The 18,300-nt window shown below is 42.2% G+C and overlaps 1 protein-coding gene across 2 annotated transcripts in view; it reads left to right on the top strand.

The window, feature by feature from the left end:
- UNC5C (unc-5 netrin receptor C) overlaps nucleotides 1–18,300 on the top strand; it is a 257,187-nt gene that overhangs the window by 223,205 nt on the left and 15,682 nt on the right. Inside the window, exons 8-12 of one of the 2 annotated variants that reach the window (XM_037379649.1) lie at nucleotides 1,711–1,767; nucleotides 3,234–3,425; nucleotides 4,672–5,016; nucleotides 7,841–7,928; nucleotides 17,063–17,231. In XM_037379649.1, the coding sequence (XP_037235546.1) occupies nucleotides 1,711–1,767; nucleotides 3,234–3,425; nucleotides 4,672–5,016; nucleotides 7,841–7,928; nucleotides 17,063–17,231 (851 nt within the window). The remainder of the gene's footprint in view (nucleotides 1–1,710; nucleotides 1,768–3,233; nucleotides 3,426–4,671; nucleotides 5,017–7,840; nucleotides 7,929–17,062; nucleotides 17,232–18,300) is intronic. The other variant, XM_037379658.1, reaches the window with a different exon arrangement.

The following is an 18,300-nucleotide window of genomic DNA, read 5'->3' as shown; positions in this document are numbered from 1 at the left end:
CCTCAGCTTTCATCTGGGGAGTAAGTGGGGAGTAACTAGGATGCTGTAAATTCATGCCCAGACATGATGAGCCCTCAGAAGTTGCTAGCCTGACTTTTTATGGTCAATACATGGAGTACACTAGTAGAAGTAGGAAGCAGTTAGTATGAAAGATTATGTGTCTTGAGAGTACATATAGGTGAACTTACCTCAAGGAACCAAATAAATGAATGTAAGAACATAATATTTCTAAAAACAATTGTAAAGCTGGAATTGTTGCTGAGAAATGAAGTCTTAAATAGGTATTACAGGCAATGCAGTCTGTCCCATGATGCCTCAGAAAAAAACATCATCAGCAAAATACAGTTCTTCGTGCTCTGGTATTTCAGTTAAGGTAGCATTTATGCAATAGTTAATGTCTGGAAACTTTGGGGGGAGGTGTGTCTATACCTGCAGTTGGGGTTGACTATAACTTCATTAGCAAGCAGTGTAGCCAAGCAGGAAGACATACGTAAAGCACAACAGATGCCAAGCACCCAAGCACAGCATTTCTGGGAGCTTGGGATTATTCTCGTGGTCTGCCTGTAATGTGGTCCTGTGCATTAGGCACATGCCAGTGTGTATTTTCCAGTTTCGTTTTACCTGCAGGGAGTCCCTGGCTGTGTGAGCTCCTTGCAGTGCGATCCAAGGAGAGGGGGTGAGATTCCCTTCAAAAGCACTGAAGGGAAGGTGATGGAGGAGACATACGTTCTGCCTTACACTGACTCTAATCCTGTCCCTAACAGTGACTCTCCCACTTTGGATCTGTCATTTAGCTTTCCAGCAGGATGGGACTTGGAGCGTTTCACTCCTTTCCCATATGGATGGAAAGCAGCTGGGAGATGCTTGCTGAGTTCCTAGAACTTGTGTGCGACCTAAGCAGCTCCAGCATGCCATGCTGTAGGAGATGCAGAAAAAAAGAGAGAAAGGAAACGATCTCTCCTATTTATCCATTCCAAAATACAGCTGTAAATTTTGTTATGATTTTGTCGATATATGGTACTTGCAAAGATTTCAAGTAAATAATGTTATGACCCCAGGGGCCTTATTGATTTTGTAATAATTTCAAAGAGAAGCCACTCAGTTGCCCGTTTGCTGACAAATTCTTTGCTCCCTGAGGAATTCCTATTGAACGTGTATTAAAGATAGGATAAAATAATTTCAAGGAGATACAGAGAGAGTGCTTTGTGCATGGACTCTGCTCAGCGAATGGGTATTTAACCTCTGACCGGTGACGACAGGTCTCCTTTAGCTCTATTAGATCAACAGCAAGCTACTATAATTAAATAAAAAAACTGTTTAGAGCCTCACCGAACATGTCCTGGGAATTAAAGCATATGGCAGGGATAGGGAAAAAAGACTTTCCATATGCTAATGACCCTTGATGTCTGAAATAAATTAGATCCATTAGAGTTTATGCTCAATAAAAGAAAGACTTTAAGCACTCCAAAGTTAGTGACTCGAGACCGATTTTGGCTTAGAAATTCAATCTGCCTGCTTATTAATTCTTAGTAAGGCTCTGGAGGAGACAGGGGATGCAAAATCATAATTCTGTGCTGTATCAGAATTTTAAAGTGCCATCAGTTTTCTTTACTTCTTTTTTTAATTAAACCATTTTTCATGCTTCCCTTTTTTGTTCTCCTCATTAATTTGATTTTGTTTCCATTTTTGTTTAATTTCTTTCTTTTTAAGGTTTCATTTATCCTATTTCAACTGAACAGAGAACCCAGAATGAATATGGATTTTCTTGTAAGTTTAATGTTTGATTTTATGTTCCTGAATGCTAATTTGATGCTGTTCCTTGGGTCAAGCTTTACTGTTACGCCAACTCTGTCCAACTAGGCGAAGGGGGACCTGTTTGGCAGACTAAATGGCATGCTGCTTGCTTGACAGCAATCACAATGTTTTGCTGTCAGTGGGTTGACACAGAATGGTAACAGTCCTTATGCATGAGGAAAACGGGAGAAGGTTCTGCAACAGAGACAGAAACTGGAGAGAATGAACCCTCTTCCTACAAAAATTTCTTTAGCAAATGAAAGAAATGTGATGGAGAGGTAACTTTCCTTTGAGCTGGGACTCAGAGATCTGCTTCCTGAACTGCTGGGGAAAAATATGTGTTGTTTCAAGGCTGGTATATTGAAGGTCCGATAGCCAGCATCTTACAGAGATTGATCAGTCCCTGGTAACATCTGCCAGCTCTCACCTCTGCAGCTGGAGGGCAGGTTAGCTTAAATGGCTAAAAGGCGGGGAGCAAAAAAATATAAATGATTTCACATGTTTCGAAGTAACAAAAATGGCGTAGTAAAAAAGTCTGATTTGTTTTTGCACTTTCTTTTTTTCATTATGCTATTTCTAAAACTGGGATTCTTCACGGTATAGAAACACATCAAATTTTGATCACATATTCGGACTTTTGGAAAAAAAATGCCTGGTGGATAATGATGTTAGAGATTAGCCTGGAATTAGTGCTGAAGATACGGTATAAGCAGCTAGTAGAAATATCATAGCCATTTTCTCACAAGACAGCTATAATAAATCTGGGTTCCTTTTGGTGAATTACCACATTATTTCTTGTGCTTGATTCAGCTTTTATCCAAATACGTGTGTGTTAATGCCAGTGATGAGAAATCAGTGTTTGATTCTCTGCTTTACTAGGTTGGGTTTTTTAAAAAGGAAATGGATAGAAGGGAATAATGGTTTGGCATGTTCTAATTCAAAAAAAGCAGACTCAAAGATCTATCCTGATATTCCAGGTATTCCATAGAAAATAGACGGTTTGGGGGTTTCTTTTGTACTTTTTTAAAAGGGAAAAATAAGGCTTCTGAAGTTTAAAAACTCACAGCATGGGCTCTTTTTTTATCAGATGAACCACTAAATACCAAAATTATGATACTATGTCATTAAGACATACTATTTTATTTTACAGGATGAATTTGCTTCATAAGGCTGAGTCTGTAACATGTTATCCTTAGTAACCACACAGCCTGCGTACCAGACAGATGAATGAGTAGACAGTGAAAGAGAACACAAGTTAGAGAGAAATCAAAGATCATTTTCTATCAAAAAGGCATAGACCAGTTATATAGCTTTGGAAATGGATTTTAAATTAACCTATAAAAAAGGTAGTAAATATCTGTAGGAAACAAGAATGTGTTTTCTTGAAAGTCCCTGTGAGGTGCACAATTCCTCAAGGTTCCTGGCCTCTCTCCCTCTAGCTGCTCCTGACTCAGATGACGTTGCTCTCTACGTCGGGATCGTCATAGCTGTGATCGTATGCCTGGCTATTTCCGTGGTCGTAGCCCTGTTTGTCTATCGCAAGAACCACCGTGACTTTGAGTCAGATATTATCGACTCCTCGGCACTAAATGGGGGATTTCAGCCTGTTAACATCAAGGCTGCAAGACAAGGTTAGTTGTCATTTCATTCCATGTTGACCAATTCAGGGAGGTGCTATAAGGTCGTAGTCTCTTGGGCTGCATGAATGATACTCAGTGGATGCTTGTTGGCACTTGATAAAAGGGAGAAAGATCATATCCATTTGTTTCCGATAGGCAAGTGCTCAAAAACCCACGTTGGCGTTTTTTCAGATGTGCTCAAGAGCATAAAGCAGAGGAATTTAACTTCTGAAGAAAGCATCAATGTTAGAAACAAACACAGAGACATTTATGGAAATACAGGTCCAGCTCATATTTAAATCAAAGGCAAAGCTCTGACAGAAACAACGGAGGCAGAATCCATCACAGGAGTGATATTACAGTCCAGTAACTCTATCACATCTTCCTCCCTTTTGTTTCACTAACAGCTTTTTTTCCTGTGCCTTGTCTCCACAGGCATAAATAGTAGTTTAAGTACTGTACTTTCGTTGTAGAAGAAGTATTAGTAGATCATTTAATAATGAGCATTTCTGTCACTGGTGCATAACAGCTTGATTATTTCCACATCCACACTTCATTGGCTGGAATAAAACCCCACACTCTAAAGATAGTGGTAGCTTTTTCAAGACCCATACTTAGGCTGAAGAGTTTCTCTTTTTTTCCAATATATGTGCCAGAAGAACAAATCAAAGTAAGAGCTGCAATGACAAGAGAGTCGTCATGTGAAAGATTAGCAGAAGTGTCATTTACTTTGCTGGAGATACTTCTAAAACAAATCTCCAAAAAGTGTGATGCAGGTACTAATCCCAAACTGTGGGGAGTCACAGGCATGATGACATCATTAATTTGTTCTGTCTTTTACTTCAGGAATGCTGTCATTAGGCCAATTAGATAAATTGGTTAACGATTCTCAGCATTTAGGGAGGGGCACTTAGTTAATAAAACTAGGTCTACAGAGTAAGGAGAGCATCTTGCCCCAAAGTTAAGCATGTTGTACTTGAATTCAGAGTGCAGCCTGGAAAAAAAATCCCAGTGAAGAACCTTTAAAGCAGAAATGTGCTGTAATTTTGTATCAAAATTAGATTCTATAGCAGTTGGGGCAATACATGGAAGTTTGTTGGAGAGGTGCATGGAAAAGGAGGCAAAGGTCAGTCTGCAAAGACTTTGTGTATCAACCTTTGGTATGAAAGGCAAAACGTAGAATGCAACCCCAAATTGTCACCCAGAAGTCATCAGAGTAGAGAAGTAATATGGTTCTTCCTTCTCATCTCCAATGCAGACCTCCTGGTGGTACCACCAGACCTCACTTCTGCTGCAGCCATGTACAGGGGTCCTGTTTATGCCTTGCATGATGTCTCTGATAAAATCCCAATGACCAATTCTCCAATCCTGGACCCCCTGCCCAACCTGAAGATCAAGGTTTATAACACCTCCGGTGCAGTCACCCCCCAGGATGACCTCTCAGACTTCTCCTCCAAGCTGTCCCCACAGATTACACAGTCTCTGCTGGAGAACGAGACCCTGAACATGAAGAACCAGAGCCTTGCTCGGCAAACTGACCCATCGTGCACTGCATTTGGGACCTTCAACTCCTTAGGAGGTCACCTAGTAATTCCCAATTCAGGTAAGTGCTAGCCATGTTGGCTTAAAGGCACAGTTGTTTTGTGTTTTCAACTGGAGTTAGCTTGCTTTTGTGCAGGAAAAAGCAGGGTCACTCCTGGGACTCTGCCTTTTCTTTGTTCTGAACAAACAGGTTATTTTTTTTTTCCTCTTGCTGAGGTCTACTTCAAAAGATACTTCAAATATTCTTTTCCCAAAGTCCTGGTCACCTTTTAAACAGAATATTGCAGGTCTTTTAGCTGCTTTCTGAGACACGTGAGGCTTCAGAGCTTCCCTGTGTGAAGTGCCATTCAGCACCCTTCACCTTTTCCTTTCATGCAGTTCTAGGAAAGGGTCTCTTAGCCAGAAAGTCTCAATCTTGTCATCACACATAAAAAAGACAAATTAATTAAAACACAAATCAGTTGTTCCACTTCCAATTTATCTCAGACTCTGTGGCATTGAAGTAGGACAGCAGAATACTAATTTTTGGAAGGCTTTTGTTTCCAGCACACATTATATACCCAAGGAAAATAAGGTGCAAGAGTGCCTTCTCCATATTTCTCTCCTTGTTATATGTATTGTTGACTTTTTTACAACTAGGAAAGAGAGGGACTGAGCATCAAGTGCCTTTTGATGTAGTTGCAAAGTGCTGCTCAGTCTTTCTCATACAGTTCGGAGGCCAGGCTGGCGGCCCCCCTCAGGCCCACCCCCAGCACTGGGAGGCCATTTCAGAGCATGCAGGGAGCTCCTGGGCAGCCTTGGGAGAGCTCAGCTCTCACAGCTGGATTTTGGAGGAAAGCCATACTGCTGTTTGGTTCCTAAGTGAGGTGTTGACGTTCATAGGAATTTCAGCACCTAGATGTTCCTGTGGGTTTGGCATGCTAATTAAGAGCAACACTAACATCTAGAGTGGGGTTGAATCAAATGGATAAAACACTGGCTGTGGGGGATATGCAGGCTACACAGTGCTCAGGAGTCCCCCTACCCAATTTCTCAGGAGCTCTCAGGCCAGGTAGGACCACAGTACATGTGAGACCACAGGTCACAAAGACCTGAAATGGTAGCTCAAGGTTTCATGGCATTTCTGCCTTCTTCCTTTACATATTGTGGTCAGCTCTTGGCTATTTTATAGCACAATGCCCTGACTAAGGAAACAGTGCCTACCCTTGTCTCCTGCTCCTTTACTGAACCTTTTCTTGTTTGTTGATGTTGCAGAGAAAGCAAAATGCCTCGGTGGCCCAGGACCTAGGTGGTTTGGCCCTTCCAGGAAGCAGACAAAAGTGGTCAGTGAGCAGTAGCCCTCGTCTCTGAGCTACCGTGGAAGAGGGGGCAAAAATAGCTGTTAGATTTAAGTAAAAAATACTTAAAGAAATCTGGTGCTGACTGCTAAGCGATGTAGATAATTCATGCTATACAGTCCTGGATTTCACATTTCTCTAAATAGTGGCTGAAGGTAGATATTAATATTCAGGTTTCTTATGCAGCGGTGGTGCACATTGTCAGCAAAGTCTATTAGTCACATTTAATTCACATATATTAATATCAATTTGTAAAAAAAAAAAAGGTTATTTATTGCTGTGATCCCTTTAAAATGATTAAAATACATTTTGTAAAGTATGTCAATCTGTCTACTGCTACCATGTATGCCTCTGTGCTGCTTCTAGATATAGGTATATCCTCCCAATGATATGATCAAAGCCTTTCTTTCATGCTACATCTGCCCTGTTACAGCTGAGAACCTGCACAGGTGAGGTTGTAACAGGCCAATAAAGAAACAAGTGTCAGAAGGCATTCATGGAAAATGCTTTCCTCACTAATCCTTCCCCTTCAAAGCCAGGTATGGGACTGAGCCCCCGTACACCAGCACAGGAGAGGTCTCCAGCATAACCAAACCACATATGCTAAACAAAAGAGACCGAGCCATGCAAGGTTTCTGTAAAGCCTGTCTTGTGCATATGCATATATGTAAATAATCTGCCTGTAGGTTTATTTTCAGTTATGTAGTAATAACTATATTAAAAGCCTTGCCACTGATTCCCAGCTAACCCACATCTGCAAAGACAGCTGGCTGAGATGCGTCCAGCAGAGTGAAATAGCTGGTTCACGCGCCATGTTTGTCATGAATGACAGGAGGTTTCTGAAATGGTAGTAGTGTAAGAACAGTGGTTTTTAATCAAATGTGCAACTAATCACCTCTGAAAAGGGCACTGAGTGTATTTATCCACATTTTTTTCAAGGTTGGATACCTGAATTTTGAGCTATTTTACAGGGTTAGGCACATTCAAAATACCAGGCAGCCCAATTTTGCCTCCCTGGTAGTCTAATTAGAAGCTGAGTGCATTAAAAGACGGGATGCCAGTCGCAGAAGCCATCTTTCAGGAAACAACTAGTTCTTGTTGCTTCCTGGGACAGTGTTCCACTATCTGTCTTCCCTGATTTTAATTAAGTAAGAATTGCCTAGGGAGAGGTGTCCTGTTACAACTGTTGGAAATCTTTGTCAGAGTCGTTCATTTTTCCATCATTTTACAAGGTAAGTAGAAGCATAACCATCTGTCTGCTCTTTAAATAAAAGGGAAGGGAAGAAAGTCCTCTTCTCCACTCCCATATTTCAGTGCCAACACACAAGAGAAAAAAGAACAGGCTAGCTGAGCACTGGAGATGGCTGGGTTACAGTAAATGCTTTTTCTCCTGTGTTGTTGAGGTCATGCAGAGTCTGCTGGTGAGGTTGGGTGAAAATCTGGCATTGCAGGTTTCATCTTCTGCCTCCTCTGTCACTCCTCTTCAGAGGCCCGCTTGCCTCTGGGTTTTTTCTTCATTTTATCTTTTGTGTCTCTTCTGTTCTGCAGGAGTAAGCCTGCTGATCCCAGCGGGGGCCGTTCCACAAGGGAGAGTCTATGAAATGTATGTGACAGTTCACAGGAAGGAGAACATGAGGTAAAATGCCTTTATTTGTTTGTGCGTTAACAGAGGGGAAAAGTGTAGTAACTAAAGACCTGTGGTAATACGGTTATGCAAAGCCTACCGTGTTGGAACTATTTGCTGACTTGGAGGCAAACGCATGCAAATCCAAGGATAGACTTCGCCGCAAAATCAGCTCAGACTTTTGCTTTTCTAACCAAGACTTGCACTCTGCACAACCCGTCAGGCCGGGGTGATGCTGAATCATAGCCAGAAGCAAGGAAAATGTGCCAGTGTGAGTTTGGTGTGGCAGAGGTGTGAGGTAACCTCTTAATAAAGACCCATGCTGCAAATGAGAAGGCAGCAGAGGAGCAAGGTGGCAAATTAGCTCAGCAGAGGGACAGGTGCCTGAGCACCAGGCTTGGAAAATGTCCTCTCCTATTGTAATGAAGGTAAATTTTTATTTCACCCTTTGTGGGCTTGGCTAGTCCATGCAGTGAAGAGGATGGACCAAAGGTTTTTACATCCTCCACCACTCCTTGCTCTGAGGTAGAAGTAAGCAAGTAGTTGTCCTGCTTAGCCACAGGCACAGCATGCATAGAGCCTCCTAGAGCCACCCAGAGCCAATGTTGCCGTGACTTCTGTTGTTTTCACCTGTTAATCTGCATGTGTGGACAATTCATATTCTAGATCTTAATGTCTACTGAGTGATCTGGCAGCCTTGGTATTTAAAAAAAAAGGTTCCAAAAAAGCCAAGATACTGTTCAAAGCAGCTTTAGAAAAACCTAATGAAGAGCAAGGTGAGATCTTAGTCCGCAGAATGGACTCATACACAAAGGCTGAATGGTAAACATGAATCTAAGCAATTATTACACGTTACTTTGCCTCCTTCCCCCCCTCATAGCTAGAGGAGCTAGCTATGAGGTTTTTGGCTCAGCCCCTTAATGGCTTTTATTATGTGCTAAGCCACAGCTGTTTATACACTGCGTGATATTGAACACTATTCTTTAGCTTGGTAGTCTTTCATCCATGCTAAAATAATCTGCTTAAAGAAAAAATAAGTAACTCCCCCCACCCACCCTTTTGCATACATTATTCATGGCCTGCTCTTTGAAAATAGCTAATTGCAGCTACAGAAAAAGTGTCTCTGTTCATATCTAATATTGATTGTATTCCTATTACTTTGGCTGTGTTTTAAAGACATTTACAAACAGCATTGGAAAAGGACCCTTTCCTGCAAAAAGAAAAAAAAATATAATCAGACAGCATCCCTTGTATTCAGCTTGCCTCTAAATCTCCCTTTTAAAAATACCTAATTTTTTTAAAAAAAGATTTTATATCATTCCTAGGAGGAGCTATATATGCAATTATTTTTTTTCCAGCCAGTTACAGAGAGAATTCCTGCCTCCTTATTCATGCAGCTGTGAACAGCCAATGTCACATGCTAATCTGGTTTATTTTCTTCAAGGGTCATAAAGCCTCCTCTGCATGCTTTGTGAGACCTGTTATTCAGCAGGTCACACACAGGATAGAAGGATAGGTTAACTTGTATTGGGAAAAGCATGGTTAGAGCTGTGCTGTCTGCCAAACTGAGCAAGTATGCTGTAATATGCCTGCAAAAGGGAATGGAAGGGTGCAAATCCTCACTTGCAAATTTTTTTAGTGATTCCTTTAGCTAGGAGAGGAGAGCAGAGAGCAAGATGCCTTGGCCATGGGGCAGCAGAACTCATCCTGTCTTGGTGGTAAATGCTTTCTGGGCACACAGACTCCAGCTGCTTATTTGATTTATGGCAGCTTTTCAGCCCCCACTCCAGCGTGCCAGGTTCTTCATGATCATGGAAACCAGTCACTTCTAGGACATTTAAAACGGAGCTTGTTGGGTGTTGTCTTTATCACTTGGAACTGAATATTCACTGAAAAGGGCTTAAATGCTGCAGAACTGTAAAATCCTTCCTGTTACCTGCTTACCCACTTTTGCCAGGTTTCGAGGTGCAGAATGGGATGGTGGCACCCAGCACTCAGCTGTAATGGTCTCCTGCCACAGGACTCTGTTAGCAGAAACTTCACTTGCTGTAGCAGAGCTGCAGCTCACTCAAAGCCTCTTTTTCTGGCTGCATGGGCCACAGATGTTGCTTCATATAATTGGGATCATACGGGTACCACAAGTTAGTGTGCGGTGTAATTATTTTTTAAATCCACTGCTGCACTCTTCCAGCACTCCAGCAGAGAGTGATAGTCCACAGTAAGGACTAGCTGCCGATATTTGCTTTTGTGGCCAAGCAGTAACTGGAGTGTGTTCAATAAACCCTGTGAGACCCTTTATTGAGACCCTTTATTTATTTTCATGAGTACCGTGTAAATGTGTATGGGTTGAAAAGTCCTGTTGTGTGTTGATGTAGCTTGGAAGTGGACATATAGAAAACTATGAAATGGGTGTTATAATCAAAAAGGAAGACAGGCTCTTTTTCTTGATATACAGCCACCACTGCCATGAGAATGTGGTCTCCATAGTACCACCCTAAATAGAACCAGTGCAGGAACAGAGAGGCTTACCATCACAGCTCACATTATCTCCAGCGACCTAAGATTTAGCTCACACTTTATTTGTAGAAATAGGAAACAACTTCTGAACATTCAAGCTGAAACAGCAAATCTGTTATCCCTCAGAGTCCTGCAAATTCCCCTTTTCTTTTCCTTCCTTTGTTTTCCTAATACATTTCCCCAGTTAGTCTCTGAAACCTGTCGTACAGAATTTTGAGAGACTTCACAACCCAGTAATATCACCCTATTGCCTTGCAGCAAATTGGTTAGGAGAGCTTTCCAAGACACACCACATATTCCATTTCATATCCGTCAAAGCATGTGAGAGCAGGCAGGTCACCCTAAAATCATTATCCTTCTGTGGTGAATTGGGGTTCTGATGGCTTGCAATAAATGCCACTTGGAGGCAGTTGTTTTCTCTAAGTGTGTTAGCATGCTTGTGGTGCAGTGGGTTTTCTCTTTTCCTAGACTAATACTCGAGCAGGCTGGTTTTCCTGCTCCTGCGCTGCAAGCTTATAATCGTTCTGTCTGTCATTTGGGGCAGGATGGATGGCAAGCAGCTACCAGGCTTTGATCCTTGGCTGGCATATGCTGACCTCATGGAAAGGTCCATGTGCTTTATGAAGTGGCTGCAGTGGGGAAAAGGCTGTCTGTGTGTATGTGTGTGTTTGTACATGTATATGTGTTTGCGTGTATATATTTATATATATAACCAAAAAAAATGACAAGCCTATGAGAATATTTCACAGCTATCAGACAGGTTTCTGTCTTGAAGCTTGTTGGTTGCTTCAGTGGCGATCAGATGCTGTCACCCTTAGCCTGGGGAAGTACCACTGACCTTGAGATTCACAAGAAGCAATCCCTTCTTGAGTTGTTCTTTCACCTATAAATAAATACATCACTGTGATTGGTACCTGGCAAGAGCCTGTTCCCATGAGCATCTGTGAGAGCCTAGGTCTTACATGACTAAGGATTAAATAGCACGAGTGTAAATCTTCAGCTTTCAGGATTTTCTTAACTGCCTCAGGTTAAAAAACAAATTTAGCTCTGAGCTAAATTAGTGGAGCTGTGTGCTTCCTTTGGAAACATCTGGCACTGGTCAGTGCTAGACAGGGTCTGGGTCTTGATGGACCACTGATATGATCTTGTATGGCAGTTCCTGTGTTCTTGTGTGAACCCCTGCCGTGCTTGCACAGCTTTAGGTGGAGCTACTCTAGCATACTTTAATCAGAGGCAAGAACTGCACTGAATGTGGCACAGTGAAGGACACTTCTGTGTAATCCATCATGCAGGAGATGATGCAAATGAGAGTGGATGTCGCCGTGCCCATGAAATGTGACAACCCTGAAGAATGAAGTAAGCAGTGCTCCTGAAGATCTTGATGGAAGACACACATAAACTGTGCAACTTCCAAATTAGCTACCTTAAAAGAGAGAAGGGTCAGGTGATCCTTGTCAGGATTTGGATCAGTGGCTTCATAGTGTATGTATAGACTTTAATATAAAGTCAGGGAGCTGATCAATGAGTTTGATCCAAGAAACAATGTTATCTTTTTCATCAGTAAACTCTAAGCTCAGTGGTGTGAAATAAAAGATATTGAAGGCTTCCACATCTCGTTTCTCCACCTCCCTTCTGTATCTCAGTTGCATAAACAAAATTACTTTGTGACTCCAGAAGACAATTTCATAAAATGCCAGTCATTGTCATTGAAAAAATCAACATAAAAAAGACCAGAGCATGAACAAAAGGGGAGGAAAACTTTTCAGTTCAATTTCCTTCTGAAGGTAGGCTGGCAGAAGAACCTGAGTCATCAAGAATATTAAGTTTGAAACTTCAGAAGGAACATGTTAAAAGTAAAGCCCCAGCAATGAAAGGAGAAATAAAATGCTTTCCCTCTGAATTTGGCTAAGCTGTAGCTGCATAGAAGGGTTGCCATCTGTTGCTATGAGTTAGCCATTGCTCCCTGCTCTGTCCTGTGCTTCCTGAGCTGCTGTGATTGCCTGTAACATCTACACACAGTGCCAGGGAGTGCAATGTACGCCCACCGAGGAGCAGAGATTTCTCTAGTTGTGCTCACATCTGCTGTCTGACAGCTACCTTAATGAGTATGGTCTGGCTTATTACAGGGAGACCGTTTCGAATGAGTAATCCCATTAAAAACACAAATTTGATTGCGAAGGGACCAGATATAGTGAATAAAAGTTTGTTTGCTTTTAAATAATTTGATTGTTCTTGATAAGCAGTGCAGGTTGGGACAACATCTAAAAACATCTGAAGACCTTTCAGTTACTGTTAGTGCCTTTTGATAGCAATGCTGAACAGGGGATTGGATTTCAGTCTCACTCAGATCTTTGTAAAACAAAAACGTCTCTTTTGCCTGCAGTGAAGTGACTTTGGAGGCATACAGCTGAATGCCCAGTCTCATCTAATAAGTTATCCTGAGACTGCTGCAAGCCTAAAATGAAGGACATGGTGGGGGGAGGGGGTTTAGGTTTGGGGTTCTTTTTTGGATAACAGCCAGAAAGTAGGTTCTTGCCCACAATTTTGAAGATGTCTGCTCATAGATCTTTCTGCTTCAGGGGAGAGAACTCCCTTGCTCTGTGTGGTCCCCTCTGTGTGTGTTTGTGCTGGATCTCCTGCGATCTGTAACACAGAAATTGGAATACTCGATCACAACAGGCACTCACCTAGGCCAGAATCCTGGCTTCGCTGGTGCTGCATCACTTGCTCCAGGAGAAGGAAGAAAATTGCTCATAATAAATGACTACACAATAACTTGTCTTCAGGGGAATTTGTTGTTTACTAATTCCATCAATTAGTGTCGGGTTTATGCCTTGAAGCAGAAAGATTAATACCTCTTGTATAATATATCTTGTCTACTGCATCTGTTTCTGTTCTCATTCGCTATAGTAAGGCATAATCCTTTTGTTTTAAAATGGAAATTGGAAACAGTGAGAAATAAGAAAAGATCTGTCAAGAGATTTTTGTTCCTTCTTCCTGTTGGTTGTCATAGGGTACCCCTCTGTGCCATTGTGTGGTTTAGCCTCAGTTCTCCAGGTTTCAGCTGTTTATTTCCAAGATCTCGCTGCAGTCCCTAAATACCTTGCTACCTGCAGTCACGTTAGAGCTGGATAGGAAAGGGAGTATCACCTCAGTGTGCTCTGACACGCCTTGTCCCATACAGCCCCAGAAATCAGATTTGCTTTTTGCTGCTGTGTCACATTACAAGGTGATGCCTGCTGTGTTGCAGTCAGCTCACCTGTGATCTTTTTAACTTTCATTGCTTTCTTTGCTACTAAGTAACTATGCTTGGAACTTTTTTTGCTCAGGCTGCATGAACTGCTGTCCAATTAATATGATTTTATTTCTATATTTTTACCCTCTCTGGATCTTTTGCATTATTTTCTGGCTCTCGTTGTTACAATAATTCCTTGTTAATTGTTATCTGTAAATTTACATTGTCTACCACATTGTGAGTAGAAATTCTGGCCTTATATAGTAGTCAGAGAGAGGTTTAGCATGGACTTTAACAGAGCTGGAATTTCATTAATTCAGTGACACTGACCCCTGTTTCACACCACTCGAGAACTTCTCTGCAACTCATTATATCTCAGTTTTTAAAGGTTTATCTGCATGAGGTGGAGTGGTAGAGAGTCACTAGGACTGGCAGCACTGTGGGGTACCCAACTCAGATGTGTGTCTGGTCGCAAATGGGGACTGCAAAGTCAAGCACCCCTGCAACTGGCCCTTTCTTCTGCTCCTTACTCATCGGTGTCCTGTGTCGTAAATCCCCACATCAGGAACAGGCATCTCTCATCCACTTGACAATAAATCTTGTAAGTCTGGTGACAAAGATGCTGTTTACCAACTTGGGAAAAAATACTAAGCTTTGCTATTTTTTTGCATGCCTGTTGTATGTTTATATCTGCCTCCTACATCACTTGCTGACTCTGCAGTTTGGAGTGCCTCCCGCCTTCGTGCTCTGCATTGTTTTTTATACTTGTGTTAATCAGATATAAAACGTTGTGGCGCAGAATCATGCCCTCCATCAAAGTCCTAAAATTTAACAGCTAACACAATTTTGTCACAGAGTAGTGACTAAACTTAATTTTACTAAAGAGACAACTTTAGGCTGCATGATTTATCAGTACCATATAATTTTAATGACCTTTTGGCTTTTTTTAACCACATGCATCAGCGCTCAGATTCTCGTAGATTTTAACTCATTTTTAACCTAAAATGCACTGTATGAATTTTTTTATCACAATCATGATATATTCCCTCCTATAATTTTTTGGACTACTGGTTTTGTAATTAGTCAATTACAAAAATAGTCAAAAAAACTATGATAACTTGTATTTTTTTTCCTTCCTTCTTCATGTTTCAGTAGTCTTTTAGATGAAGTTAGGTTAACCAGATGATTTAGTGTATAGGTTGTCTTACCTGTGGCTTTCCAGACAAATATTGTAATTTTGAAAGATCTTTCTCATAAGACATTATGGGTTTTGAAATTTCTTAAATTAGTCTGTAGGGGAGTGTTCAAATATCCATTAATGGTAGATGACCATTAAGAACCACTGCCACACTGTGAGGTTTTTTTAATCTTCTTGTTGCTTATGATGAAAAAAAAATCAAAACACCACCAAAACATTGAAGTAAATGAGTCTGACAAAGAAGCAACATTTTAGTCAAAAACTGCCCAATGATTTATTCAGTTCAGTCTTGCAAGAGAGTGATCCCTGATCTTCTTTATCTGAATCCAGAGATCCCTACAGCATGTAGGAGGAGCTGGACAAGGTGCTTTATCTGCTAGTGTTTCATTTCTTTTGTGTAGTATTTGTTAGGCTACAATAACCAGTGTAATACATGATAGCTGTCCAGATTTTTATACTTTACATCTTATTTGAAAGGCAGCTATATCACAGCTGTTTGTTTCCAGTCCACGGCTTTTCAGAAACAATTGTTAAGTCATTTAGTAAACTCATCAGTTAATTTCCACAGATGCATATCATCTGGTATTACTGATTTGCATAGATCTAATTTTCCATGCCCGACCTTTTTTTTTTTTTTCTCTCTCAGATGTTATGAAAATCTCCCACAAGATTTGTAGCAGCAAGAGATACTTTTGAAAAGTGCCTTTGTCCCACTTTGAAGAAGGATTTCTCAAAAGTTTGTCTTTCATTTTCTGTAAGATTAATGGAATATTCAGGGAAAATTAAGGTGGAACAAAATAGGATATGCCTGTGGACATACCTTTACAATAGCCAGAATAGGTGCAATAAATTGGATAGCAAAACAGCTTCTGTCCTGATCTGGCCTCCTTGAAATTGTTATCTACGATTACACCTACTTTATTTTGTTCTTTCTTTTGGTAAAGTCAAAGACTTGCAGAAATAAACAGTATTTAATGCTGTGTCAAATAATACCACTAAGACCAATACAGGTGTAAATACAAGTATTTGTAAATGCAACAAGGGACTGAACCCTTAGCCACCGCAGAGGATGGGAGGTCCTGTGGGCCGATCTGGAGTTTAAGCGCAGATCACATCGAACACTTTTAATCTCCCACTTGCTGGTTTCTGGATCATGAATTTGTCCTCTGTGTTATTTAGGGAGGCAGTTGATGAGGCACATTCAGCTGTATTTGTCATACACCAGATGTCGGGATAGTTAAAGTTACTCATGCTTCCTCTGTTTTTAAGCTCCTCAGCAGTTGGGATAGTTTACACATGCACACACATGCACGTGCACATGCGCACGCAAACACACACACACACACACACTTTCTCTGTCATTTAAAAACTACAGTGTATGCTATGTATCTTAAATACTTATGTGACTTCCCATAACACCTATTCTTAGTGACTGGCAGCAAGCGCACTGGACAATACCCCTGTTTTTAACTAAACAACTCTGGGTTATCACTAGATAACTGAGGCTTTGCTGGTGTGTTTTGCCCTCTGCACCCCTCTGCACTATTCCTTATCATCCCTTCGTCCTTTATTCCCCCCCACCAGTGACACCTGCTCCCTGCAGGCATATTTGCAATGGCCATTCTAGTAGATCTGAATGGTTTTTAAGTAAAATGGAGTATCAGTGGGTTTGGTGATGACTCTGAACTCAAACTGCACATCTCAGATACACTGCATACCACTTACGAGGTTTCAGACATGCTCATTAGTTCGTTCTCTGCCTCTGTTCTTCAATTTTCTCTGTCCAGACAGTAAGTAATTCTCACATGTGATGCTTACAAAAGCCACTGTTCGTTTCTGTATGCTGCTGAACAACTGCTAAATGCAGCAGTGGCCACTTTTCAGCACTGGGTGAAATGAAGCCTCTGTGTAAGGTCTGCAGGGATCCTTCCGTGGAGGGTGCTCAGCCACCAATTTGCTGCCACCTAAACCTGCATTTTGACAAATGGCAAACAAGGAGGGTTTTTTTGTAAAAAATAACAATGTTTTAGGATTTGGGAAAAAAAAAACAAACAGCCAAATAAATCAAACCCACCCATTCTTTGCTTGCACAATCTTTTTAAGAGAAGTATTTTTTCTTATTTTTACATACCTGAATGTACCTTTTTTGCCTTTTTCAGCTCACTTATTATATCCATCTTTCTGTCCCCTTGTCAGGCCCCCTGTGGAAGACAGCCAAACCCTGCTGACACCGGTGGTGAGCTGTGGCCCACCAGGAGCCCTGCTAACCCGGCCCGTCATTTTAACCATGCACCACTGCGCAGAACCGAACACAGAGGACTGGCAGATCCAGCTGAAGCACCAGGCTGCCCAGGGGCCTTGGGAGGTGAGGCTCCAGAGCTCCAGCCTGTGTGCTGACTGCATGCAGGGCTCTCTGCTAGTCCTTCAGCTGCCTTTCTGGACCAGGATGCCTGTATTTTGGGTGTTCTATGTGAGATGCGTGGCTGCTACAGACAGGCAGGAGTGCCCTTCAACACCAGGTGTCTAAGGTGCCCGGAGCTCACAGAGAGATGCAGTCTTTGGGGCAGTTTGATGCCTCCTAGTTTCCGTGCTGTTTTCCATGAAATAGCTTTCATCGCAGCATTTTGGAACTTGGACTTTTGGTTGTGGCAGGATATTTTGATGAAGTCATGGGGACAGAAGGGAGAGGGCCGGGTGGCAGAAGGATCTTCCACTGTAACTGGAGCATAAAGTCATGCTTTCAGCAAGGCTGGGCCATCCTGCCAGAGTCCTCCTCTCCAGCCCTGTGCTCCCAGGTACCTGCTGCCACCAGCTTGGTCTCATAATTAATTTGGCAAGGACACTTTCTCCTACTGGTAGTTTAATAAGGTCAGAGTGGCTTTCGAAGGCAGTTGGGCTGACAGCAGCAAGAACGTTGTGTCCAGCATTGCCTTTGAAAGCCTCTTGCATTTGTTCCCCTGCCTGTGGCACTGGCCCTTCCTCACACTGGGAGGGAGCGTGCAGTGAACGTGGGTCTGTCTCGCCAACTAATCTGCACCCCACCGGCCTGACTCTTGGCACCACACATCTCTTATTTGTGTCTGTGTTACTGGCACCTTTTCATTTTCTCCACCGTCTTGCTCCTGGCCTTGACAGAGAGGTTGCTCTGCCAGCCGTGCACACGCTCTGGTGCCAGCACAGCCTCTGCAGTATCCACAGGGTCCCCAGCCATCGCACAATGATCTTCTTCCACCGCTCAGTTCTGGAGCAGCTTCTCCAAGCTGAGCCCACGCATGCACACACACACCTGCAACATCGCTTGGGGCCAGTGCCTCCTGCCAGAGCCAGGTGCTGACATGGCTGTAGCAGGAGTGCAGTCAGTGCTGCAGCACCTTGCCCTCCAGAAGGACCGTGCCACTTTGGCAAACGTGGCATGTGTGCTTTTCCTGAGACTA

Source organism: Falco rusticolus, chromosome 1, assembly GCF_015220075.1.
Source record: "Falco rusticolus isolate bFalRus1 chromosome 1, bFalRus1.pri, whole genome shotgun sequence".
Classification (NCBI taxonomy): domain Eukaryota; kingdom Metazoa; phylum Chordata; class Aves; order Falconiformes; family Falconidae; genus Falco; species Falco rusticolus.
This window is presented reverse-complemented; position numbering and strand designations above follow the sequence as displayed.